The sequence below is a fragment of the Typopeltis vanoorti genome, chromosome 4, assembly GCF_054136105.1.
Source record: "Typopeltis vanoorti isolate ZY-2024b chromosome 4, IOZ_Tvanoo_1.0, whole genome shotgun sequence".
NCBI lineage: Eukaryota > Metazoa > Arthropoda > Arachnida > Uropygi > Thelyphonidae > Typopeltis > Typopeltis vanoorti.
This window is the reverse complement of record NC_143552.1, coordinates 24840240-24853055: the sequence shown is the minus strand read 5'-3', so window position 1 is coordinate 24853055 and position 12816 is coordinate 24840240. Positions and strand designations below refer to the sequence as shown.

The following is a 12816-nucleotide window of genomic DNA, read 5'->3' as shown; positions in this document are numbered from 1 at the left end:
CAAAAGAATTTTTCTTCTGAATGTTCTAAGTTTTATGCAAGCATATTTAGGAAGAGGCTAAGAAAAAATTGTGAAAGGTATATTTATTTTTAAGTATATCTGGCAGTGTTCACATAACATATGAACACGTAATAAGTATTTTTTTTATGCTTTTTGAACATTGTATTCTAAGAGATTTAAAAATATGATATATATATATACACAGTCATACCCAGACTTACGCGAATCCAGAGTTACGCGGTTTCTTATATGTACGTATTCCTGTCCCGCTTTACCACTAGTCATATCTTTCTGGCACCGGCCGCATTCGCCAGTGTCGCACATGCTGTGAACAAGCACTGACATGTTTCATACGGTCTCCATTCATACACAATTTTTATAGCCTACAAATCTTGCAATTGTTTAATGTTATGTTCTTGATAAAAATTTTATCACATAAAAAATAATAATGTTGTCCAAAGGAAGCAAGTCCGATTCTTCTACAGCTAGCAAAAAAAGAAAAACATTGACTTTGGAAACAAAACTCAACATTATTAAGGATTTTGAAGGCGGAATGAAAATTTGTGAGCTAGCAAAGAAGTTTGATCTACAGGAATCCACAGTAAGAACAATCATAAAAGAAACATTTACAGATTTTGGAGGACATAGATTCTAACGAGGAACAAATTGTAGCCAGAAGGTAAGGAATAAAAAAGTCATTAGCTTGCTATGAAGAAATTTTGTAAGAAAAAGACATTATGCTGTCAGACAAATCTATTCGATTTTATGAAACCATTGACATCAGAATAACTTTCTTTTTTTTTTATGTACGAAAAACCAATAATGATTATATTTCTTAAAAAATGTGGTGTTTGTGTAAAACTTTGGTCCCAATTAACTAATATTTTGTATGCAACATTATACCAGAGTTAAGTGAATTTGACTTGCGTACTTTTTGTTGGTCCCACCTACTGCATAACTTCGGGGGTATGACTGTATATATATATATATATATAAAAAGGCTAGATATCTAAAGTAATACTTACCACAACAAAAGAAATTTACTATTTGATTATAATTGAAGGTTTCAATATTCACTTCAGATTCTCGAAAATGAACAGGCTGACCTGCAATCAAAAACAGTTTCTCTGGTAGACGACTAGACAATTTGTAATCTTGCAGGTACTTGCCACTTTGATTTTTTTGAGCACACACATGTTCTGGTCCATCATTACCATTATCCTTGGAGGAATTTTCATTCACATCTTTTTCCTCAACAGCATTCAAAAGCAAATTACACTTACTTGCTATTCCTTTTATGTCCTGGACAGGAGGCAACATTGCTGGGATCGAGGCACAATGGATGAGATCTTCGGATAAGTTTTCTACAAAGCCACACGTTCTAGTAACAGAGCAAGTACTTAATACTTCGTCAATATCAAATCCAAAACTAACATCACAAACACCATCTTGTGGCATACTGTTCCTCATAACAACAGCTGGTCGAACTTGTTTATTTGTGACATTCTTTTGTTCAAAAAATGCGAGTTTTACACTGCCATTCATTCCATTTTCTGAAACAGTACTTTCAGAATCATCCATACAGTAAGAACTATCTCCTAGCTGAAGTTCTACCTGATCAAGAGTACTAGTGCTAGTGGCTTTGTGCAAATGATCTTCTTGTTTTTCACTGTCTGACACTGCAGTAGGCTGAACAACTAAAATCCTGTTTTTAGTTTGTGCTAAAGAAGAGGGAGGATCAGTTTGTGTGTTGTTTTCTCGGGTATTCTTACATGATTGTGATAAATTTTCTATACTAAGAACAGTATTTAAAGTTTCTGGTAAGGTGTTGAAAGCTGCACATACACTATTTTCTACATAATTTATATTTTCCACTGTTCCACAGAGTGGTTTTGAATCATTCTCATCTGCTATTGAATACATATCAGTGGAATCATCTCTTGATGCTGACTGCTGATTTTCAAGATATATTTCATTTGGTAAGCTGCACAAAACATTTGATGATTTGGAAGGAGTAACTGAGTGTGAACTGTGAGATATATAATTCATTTTTTGGCTCGATATAGGCATTTTTGCAATATCTGCATAAGATGCTTGAGGAGTGGAGGATGTCGATGATGGAGTTGTGTGAGGATGAGGTTGAGTTGGATGTGGTACAGATCCTCTAACAGGAAGTGAATGCACACTATCAAGATCTGAATTATCAGCTGATGAATGCTCAGATGGTGGCATACTGCTGGTTGATTTACGGCGCGAATCTTGCTTTCCACACTGACTTCTCTGAGCAAGAGGTAAGCCAGACAAAAATATATTGCTATTGTGAGTTGAATCACCGTGAAGATAGTATTCATGTTCGCTAGAGCTTTCACCACCATGAGAAACTACAGTATGCCACCTATAAGAGTCCCTCTTACTCTGATAATACTTACGCTGTTTCTTTTTTACTACTCGAAATCCAGATTCTTCAAATACTGGTGAAGTAACTTCAGTAACGTTATAAAAGTCATTAACAAAACTGGAAATCTGATTTTCTACAAAACTGGAAGTAGTTCTTATGTTAGAAGAATCAGAAGCATTGTTTTGTAAAGTTGAATTCCCAGTACCAGACTTGGAAGTTATATCTGTATCTTTAATTACCCATTCCTTAAGTATAGACTCACCAGAAGTGGTCTTCAAACAATTTGGTATGGCTGGAATGTTTTTTGTAGAAAAGTCTCGAGTATATGAATCCAGGCAATCTTCATCCTGAACATCACTATCAATTGAGCTAGTGCTTTTTTTTTTCAGCGAACAAAACATATTTCTATTATGCTTGGGATCTTTTCCTAAAATCTTATCTCTTTTATCAGAATCATTCAAGGTAAACTTATTTGCTGGGGAAGTAAATGACACACCACTGCTACTTCCATTTGTTCCCTTAGTTACAATCTTTCCTTTTTTATCTGATGAATTAATGAACTCCAAAAGAGTTTCAATACTTTCTGTCCCCCGATGACCAGCTATTTCTTCAGCCATTACACATTTCACTTTATGATTTTCTCCATTATTTCGAGTCCTCTTGTGTTTACGACTAGACCCATCCAGATGCTTTGAAATAGTACTTTCTGAGATAGTAGATATACCAGGAAAACTACATTCCCGTCGAGAACAGAGGACTTGAGGGCACTGATTCCCGTTTATGTCCATCTGTTTAGCATCACCTAAAATAAGAAGAGAAAATAAATTCCAAACATAATTTGCATAACAATTCTAAACAAATTAGTTTGATCAAGCATATATTTATTTCAAGGCCATTTATATTAAATACATATTTGGTAGGGGATCAGAATAGAATAACTTTTCCAATAGCTGAATTCCAATAATTTTTTTAAATAATCCTTATAAAAATATCGATGTGTTAACATGGACGCACACACACAAGATGTAGTGGAAATATAACTAAGAAATTTCATTCCAGCAACAGATAAGTATAATTTGATTTCTTTTAAATTCATCACTTCCAACAATGAACCACAAGGAATTATAATCACTGCAGATGGACAGGCTTTACTTGCCTAATTCAGATAACTAATCCAACCTCTGTATATTATACTTGACAAAAAAATATTCTTGCTTTAATTCTTACCCAAGTTTAAGCATAAAGTAACATCAATTGCCTTAGTATCCCATAATGTAAAAACATTATGAAAAGGGTCACTCCCCAAAATGATTTCAATCTTCATTGAGGCATCATCAGTGTGAACCAGGTTTCTGCTTAGTTATAATCAGTGGTGTGTTGGGCTGGGCTCACGGAAGCCAGTGCGAGCCAGTTGTTAAAATTTTTCAAATTTAGCGAGCCAGTTATTAAAATTCTTTATGAATGGATAGATGATGAATGGTGGTATATACTTTTTCTTGTAAATATTTTGAAATTGTATAATAAACACTTACATATATTATTATTATTATCAAAAATACATGCATAAAGGAGAATTCACAAAACACAAACTCAATTTACGAACGAGAATTTGGAAACGATTTTATTTACTAAACAATGTCTGTATTCATTAAAACACAAACATGTTATCAAAACTCCCAAACTGGGTATTTGAATAAACAATAATGTCTTATTTTTCAGCGAATTTCCAAGAACTTGCAACATTAAGTTCTCGGATGTGCAACATTGTTGCACTATCGATAAATACAAAAATTCATCGTGACGACTACAGTCTCTGGTCATTTGATCGACTATGAGTGGTAATATTAGTGTTACATTTTTTTTGTTCAGGATTTCATTTGATAATAGGTAAGTTGTAGGTAATATAGGAAAATTTTCTTTAATATATGTTTTTATTTCGGTTATTTTTCTTTTTTTTTTAATAATTAAAATAATTTTAATCAGGATTAGAGTTTTCCGGTCGAAAAAACGGACAGCCGTTAGTTGAAAAAATGAAATAGAACAAAACTTCTTAAACATTAAAAGGACAAAATTGAAGAAGCAGAAACAAAGACATCTGAAGATACAATAGAACTTTGTGAAGAATCAAATTTTTCATAAAGCGAGCTAGTTGTTAAAAATTTACCAACACACCACTGGTTATAATGTATATTACAGTGTGAGTGCCCCAACAGTGAATAAGTTTAAGGAGATGCATGATAGTTATTGTGTTAATGGATAGTGTGGATCTCTCACAAATGAGTCTTCAGACTCCACAGCACAGAGTACCAGTATAAGTGGTACTCTGTGCTGTGGAGATAATATACTTAATATTATTAATAAAATACTATAATAATAATAATATACTTAATATTATTAATAAAATACTAATAATAAGTATAATATACATTGTAATCATGCAGAAAAACTTTTCACAACCTGTTTCATTATTTATAACAAGCATGATTTTCTGCAGTCCAAACATTGAAAGTTGTTCAACTCAACTTGACTTTCCTTTTCCAGTTCTACTGATCAAGTTGAAAGTGTATTTGCAAGAGATATTTACTATCAGCAATTAAATAAACTATCTACCCACTGGAATATTAGATAATTTTCACCATTTTGCAAACAATTCTGACCTTTTTCTTAATAATTTATGTGACTCCCATGCATGAAAGGTCCCTTACCCCATTCATATTCCAAAGAATATGAGTGGGCTAAGGATTTTAATATATATATTTTTTTCACATGATCTGGAAGCCTTGTTTTTAGAAACTAAACATGAAACCTTTTAAGTCACTTCAGGCTCTAATAAGAGAGAGAGAGAGAGAGAGAGAGATGGTGGTCTCAACACCTTCATGCTTAATCCTTGATTCAAGCAAACAGCTTGAATTAAGAATATAATTTATCTTCTACCTAAAGACAACCACAAGCCTCCATGCCCAAATCAGAATTCAAACCTGCAGTCAATTGGTTGGAGGGGGGGGGGAGAGAGGGGGGGGATATCTTAACTACTGGGCCAGACAAGTTGACAAATAGTTTTTTTAAATATATTACAGACATTAGTTCTCTTCATAATTCCGACCATAACCTTGTCTAAGAATTATTATGCAATGTTCCTTACCCAACAAGCCTGACTTTTGTCCTTTGACATCACAATGGTTTACAATGACATGCATGTTTGTGATAGGAACATTCATATCTGACAATTTTTTAAGAATGCATTCAGTTACAACTGAGCCTGTAGTGGCTTCTACAGGAATGAAACAAAGTACTCATGGATATTAATATCACGTGGATCCATATTAACAAATCTTATAATTAGTGTTAATTATTCAATCTGACTTATGTCAGGAGTACAATCTGCAACTATGCTGTATATTTAGCATTCTGCACCATAGAAATGGCCCCAGAGAGGAGAGAAATCGATTCATGTTGAATGTTTTTCCCAAGATAATGTTGGGACAATCCATGAGATACTCTCAGTAAATATTCAGACATAGCATTATCAAATACGGCAATTAATTCAACAAGCTTCAAGAAATTGCCGTTATTATGAACATACAATTTATCAGATGTTTCCCGAAATGGCAAACATTGTTGAGTTAAAAATTGAACAATGGCAATTAGGCCTTCTATTATGCTCCTCCAGTGCCTCTGAGCCTCTGCATTTAACAATTTTTGTTGCACTGAATCAATCATTTGTTCTAATTTAAGCCTAGATGAAAACTCAATCCACTTCTTATGGGACTCCAAGTGATTTTTCGTGTTCATTAAGTTATAGATATAAATGTCCCCATCGTTATATTCGTCAGCAGTGAGTGAAATTTTATTACTGAAAACAACTTACAACAGCCACAAAATACAGAATTTCTTTAGAATACACTAACCATGACTGATTAATATGTTTTCCATTGCTTAGTTCCCTAGCGTAATGATTTAATGAAAATTTCAGACCATTAAGAGCTGTGTGGAAAAACAAAATCACTTTTTGGTCTCACTGGCTGACCTTTCATTAAGATTTCCAGTCTTTTGGCATCACTTAAAGAGGGATTCCATCTTGTTGGATCGATGTTAATTTCATGTTCATTACTCAAATTTTTTTGAAGAGGAGCATGTTAAATCAGTTTCATTTTTGTCCTCATTGTTACTAATGTTGACATTACTGGGATTGAAATTAGAAGTACTTACCATAAGCTCAGAATTTTTGTTCGGTACTTTCGCTCATTTCTCTTCTACTACGGTAGCTGTTTCAGTTTTTAGATATTTATGCAAAGCCCCGCTTTGTTTCTGTATATTGTATTTTTTTCCCCATTTTTGTTTGTGATATTCTGTGCCTGACAGTTTTTTACTTTTATCAGACATTTTGGAATGTTAAAATTATTTTAAAAGCCAAACCCTAATAACTGATTAGCAATCACTGCACAACTTTATATATGTATTTTGATTCTATTTCTTTAACTGGTTTACTCTTAACCAATTATCTCATTATAATCATTTGGTCTCATTGGTTAAATGGTAGTGTTCTCATTGGTCAAGATAGGTGTTCTGCTATAGTTACATTATGTGATATTAACACTGAGAGCATGATATTAAAAGCAACATAATACTACATTATTTTAAATGATTATGATTCTTAAAAAAAAATACAGTATAATGAAGTTTTATGTAAAAATTTAACTAATGACCTGAAGGTTTCAACATAGAAGGAATAAATAAATTGATTTTTCGGATAGTTTAGGCCAATTTTGCCACACCCCCAAAACTTTCCACCACATGCAAATGCAGGTGTTACACAGGCCCTAGATAGAATGAAAGATGACTGGGGGTAACAGGTTTGGTGAGTCAGCAAGTTCAATTGCAAACAGATGTTGGATAGCTGTTACTCATGTTGCTATAGATTTAACAGAAATGGGAATATCTGTAAAAAGCGATACAATGCAGAAACTGAACAGCATCAAGAACTTTGGAAATTTATGTGCACCCCCAAATGTGAGCACTATTCTAAAACTAGGCTGATTAGGGATTTGTATAGATTAAGTAACAGAACATCATACCCGATAGGCAGTGCCTGCAAATAATTTTCGTTAAACTTGTGCTCTCGAATTTTATCGTTTTTGCAAGTTTTTTTTGTACAAAATAACCATTAAATGGAAAACAGAGGTACTAAGGAGACAATTATTTCTACACAACTCGTAAGTACCCATAGTCCTTCATATCAGTTATTTTTACAATTAAAAAAACAGCCACGTGAAAGCAACTGCTATGCCTACCATGCAGAGTAAAGATGGCAGCAACAAAGGTCAACAATGAAAGATTACTTCGAGTCCCGTCAGCGTAGTGCAGCCGATAGTCAACAAACCCAAGAGACAATACGAAGTGCTGCAGTTGTGAATCCAAAGTTACCGAAAGAAAAAAAGTTATATTGTGCGATTTCTGTTGCAACTGGCTACATACTTCCTGCACAAAAATAGATGAATCAGCACTCAAGTTTTTCTGTTAGATGTGCCTTCCTTCTGTTAAACAGCTGCTGAAACTAAGCAAATGATGAAAATCTCGAACAACACCTTAATAACACAATTGACGCTTTCTTGTCCAAAAGCTGAAAGTTGGAAACAAAGTTCAAGATACTCAATGACCAACGGCCGATCACCAGTGCATCTGTACCCACTAATGAACTTCGAGATTTAATCACATCAACGGTACATGCATCGCTTGAGGCTGAAAACATGAGACTCAACGGTGTTATTTTGAACTTTCCAGAGGAAAATGGTAGATCTTCAAAAGATGTTAGCAAACTAGCAGGTGAATGCAACTTTGATCCCAGGAATATCATCAAATGTCATCGTTTCGGACCAATAAACAAAAGAAAGGACAGAATGAATTTTCCACGTCTTGTGAAAGCGATCTGTGATACACTAACAAATACATCCAAATTAATAACGGCGATAAACAGCAAGCTAAAGGACAGTTGCCCCCAATCACGTGTACGTGCTCCCCACCCCCGACTTAACCTTTGCACAAAGGGAACGAAGACGGCAACTCCAAAGACAGCCAGAAGAAAAATGCCAAAATGGAGACAATAGCTGGACCATAGACTACTGCAGGCACTGCATAGGAAACATGCAAGACCCTTATGGTCAAAGCCATGCCCCACAGACCCTTGCATATCCACTACACCAACATCTGTGGTCTCAACTCCAACCTTAATAGTGTTCCACTATCATCTGCAGTCAACCAAACCCCACTTTCTCTTAATTTCTGTACATTACTCGATAATATACAGAAATTGACATGGATTTCTGCTGAGGACATGGATTAGTTATTACTAACACCATGTTCCAACAATATTTTTTCCCCAGTAGCTACACTACATAATTCAAAGAGTCTGGTCAGAAGGTTGACGTAAAATCATGTGTAAGACAAGGATGCACATTATCTCCACTCTTATTCATTATCTATATGGATCACATTATGAGAAAGAAAAAAAAAAAGAGGCAATGAATCTGATATTAGAATTAAACATACCAAGGTGTTTGCTTTATTATTACAGGCAACTCCAAGGAGTCCTTAGACTCATCGAGGGAGGCCCTAACATCATGTCAATAACTATTCGACATTCACGCAGTATCTATCATACCTCACCTTGAACTCATTCACAGTCATGACACCCACAACAGACGCCGGCTGCTTATTCCACTCATTCACTACTCTCCAAATAAATAAATCTAGCTCTAACACCCCTGCTAACTACACTCTTGCCCAGCTTCCATGTATGGCCCCTAGTCCTCCCACCACCAGTCCTATTCTCAAAAATATCTTCTGCACTAATCTTATAGAAACCCTTCAGTAATTTGAATGTCTCAATCATATCACCCCTTTACTGCCTATCAACCAATTTCTGCACCCCACAAATCTTCAACCTGTTCTCATAAGGTTCATTCCATAGACCTGCTATCATCTTGGTCATTTGTCTCTGGATCCTCTCCACCTCCTCCCCATCAAGAAGAAACCCTGGTGCCCAAATCTGGGCACAGTAGTCTAGATGGGGTCTTATCAAGGCTCGATACAGAGGAACAATAACCTGTTTGTCTCTACTTGTTAAATATTTTTCAGCAACCAAATGATTTGATGAGCTGATTTAGCGACTTTTGCGATGTGCCCCTAAACTTCAACTTCCTATCCACCAACACTCCCAAATCCCTGGCCTCGTCAATCTCCTGGAGTACGGTTCCACCAATGTGATATAATGCTGCTAATCTTTTCACCCCAAAATGCATAACCTTACATTTTGCCACATTAAATTGACATCCATTCTCCTTAGCCCAGTCCTCCAAACTATCCAAATCATCTTGCAAAATTTCATCCTGTGCACTCACTATTGCTCTACTCAACTTTGCATCATCAGCAAACAAATGAACACTTCCTCTCAGATCCTTTCCTATATCTTTAATGAACAAATTCAACAGTAGTGGCCCAAGAACAGAACCCTGCGGCACACCACTAGTCACAGCCCATCTTTTGGACTCTACTCCTGAATAAACCACTCTCTGATATCTCTCCATCAACCACCCTCCTATCAATCTCACCAACCCTATATCCATCCCCATATGCTGCAGTTTACTGATTAGAATTCCATATGGTATCCTGTCAAAGGCCTTAGCAAGGTCCAGTAGAATCACTGTAAACCCATTACCCCTATCCAGTTCAGCCATCACTGTGTTATAAAACATGAGCAAGTTACTGAGGAATGATCTACCCTTCACAAAACCATGTTGTCCCCCATACAATATCCCATTTTCATCTATCCAATCCTGCATTTTTCTCCTGACTATTTTCTCCAAGACCTTGACAACAATTCCTGATATGCTGATCGGTCAGTAATTTACAACAGCAGTCTTGGAACCTCCTTTATGCAGTGGAACTATTTTCCCCTCTTTCCATCCCATCAGGACTAACCCAGACCTGAGACTCAAATTAAACAAAATGGTCAAGGGCACTGACAATTCTTTAGCCACTTCACGTACGACACGAGCTTGTATACCATCCAATCCCACAGATGTATTGACATTGAGGTTTTGTAATAGACTATTCACTTCCACTTCATTCACCACAATTCCAGTATAAGCTATTGGTTCATTTATTCCTGCAAAGTCACCACCTGGATGATATACTCCTGCAAAGTGCTCGCTCAGTAATTCAACTATATCAACTGATTTGGTTAACTCCCTACCATCGGCATTCTTTAAAATCATTCTGCCATATACATTTTTTTTTCTTTTACTTGCATCATATCGAAAAAACTGGTTGGGATTCTCATTTGGGATTTATGTGCAGATGATGTACTTCTAAACACATCCAGTGCAAGTTTACAGGATTCTCTCAACTAAACTGAATTACAGCTGTAAAAATTTTGCATGAAAATCAACAAAAAAAGAGACATAGAAAACTTCAGCTGCATTCAGAATGCAGCCGAAGTCAATAGAACAAGTAAAATATTTCAGTTATGTATGCACAGTTTTTAGTGAAGATGGCAAGTTAAATCTGGAAATAGACAACAAAACAGCAAAGCTGATGTGGTGGGGGGCCATTTGAATAAATTTAAATAGAATAAGAGAGAAATTAGCCAAAAGAAATATACAAGACCAGTGTTCAAACCAGTTTTAAGTTATAGATCGGAGAGATAGGTTCGAAATAAAATACTTAATTAAAGACTAGAAACCACAGATATGAGAGTTCTTAGAAAAATTAGGGGTTGAACAAATGGCATCTTGGCAGAATCATATTAAAAATGAAGACCTCAGGAAGGAACTCGACACTGTTTGCATTCAAGAATGTTTGAGCAGGACTAATCTAAGGTGGTATGGTTATGTACACAGAATGGAAGATGAAATATAAGCAAAACAGAATGTTTGATTGCCAAGGTGGCAGAAAAAGACCAAGAGGAACCAGGGTCTAGATGGATTAATTCAGTTGAAAAGTACCTTAGAAGAAAATGTTAGGTATAGACAATAGATTAATTTGGAGAAAAATTGTTGATAGGAGATTATTAGATAATAATGTAAACTTAATCATGTAGTGCTGTTATAGTAGCCTAAAGCCTGAACATGCCTTAAGGGTACATACCAGGAAACTGATGATGAAGTAAGGAAAAAAACAGACAGATGGACCAATTTTGTAACAAAACTAGAAAATGATATATCTTAACCAGAACCAAAACCCCCTATAAAATCATAAAAAGGGTAAATACAAATAATGGATTTAGAAAACTGGGTAACTTATTTTCAAAATCTCTGGATTCATGATAATAAAGAAGTAAAATTTTATACAACAAAGAATAATCTAATAGAAAATATCAGTGTCAGAGCTGAAAATACAATAAATAAGATGAAAAATTAGAAAAACACCAGAAGAAGATAAAATTACATGAAACTGTACAAAAATGCAGGTGAAAAATTTAATGAAAAACTTCTGAGATTCTTTAACATGTCTGGATTTCTAAAAAAACTCCAAACTCTGTGTGTGTGTGTGGGGGGAGCACTGGTTATCTTAATTTATAAAAAAAGGAAATAAAGATGACTACAATAACTATAGGGGAAGAATTGGTCTGCTAAATGCAAGATACAAAATACCCTACATGGAAAGACATCAATAGACATCCCCATGGGCAAGGTGCATCATGCCATATAATGAGTCAGGTGTTTGTAGCTGGTATAAAATTGGAGGAATATAATGCTCCCAAGTCAGTGAACTGTGTGTAGGTGAAATGACTGTGAGAAGGGAACTCACAAACTTTGAAAGTGGCGTTGTGATAGGATGCCATATGGCAGGTCTATCTGCTTGGAAAATTGTTGACAAATTGGGCCATCCAAGGTCAACAATCAGTGATACCATACTGAGATGGAAGTGCAGGGAGTCAACTGCAAGTGCTACCCACAGTGGATGACTCACCACATTAACCGAACATGACCATAGGATGCTATGAAGGATAATATGTAAAAACTGCAGTTCGTTAGCTGACACACTGATTGCAGAGTTCTGGGCATCAAGTGGAACACTAATCTTCACAAAAAAATTCAGAATGTATTTTGCAGAATATGCAAGCATCACATTACTCAAATCAACATGCAGAGTCATTTTCAGTGGTACAAAGAATGTGTACAGCAGAATGGAAGCTTGGAAAACTGTGTTATAGAGTGACAAATCACACTACACCCTCATGCCTGATGAACATCTTTCCAGAGTACATAACCCAAACTATGAAATTCAGCAGTGGCAGTGTGATGGTGTGGTCCTGTTTTTCTTGGTTTGGCTTCAGATCTTGGTTTGTGGTGCCACAAACACTGAACTCTGAGGGGCATCTCAACATTCTGGACAACACAATGCTTCTTAATTTGTGG

At 35.5% G+C, this 12816-nt stretch overlaps 1 protein-coding gene across 2 annotated transcripts in view; it reads right to left on the bottom strand.

Annotated features, from left to right (window-relative positions):
* Nucleotides 1–12816, bottom strand: part of LOC150107168 (uncharacterized) — a 246019-nt gene that overhangs the window by 71752 nt on the left and 161451 nt on the right. For both annotated transcript variants that reach the window (XM_090391690.1, XM_090391691.1), the window contains exon 5: nt 1026–3200. In XM_090391690.1, the coding sequence (XP_090247816.1) occupies nt 1026–3200 (2175 nt within the window). The remainder of the gene's footprint in view (nt 1–1025; nt 3201–12816) is intronic.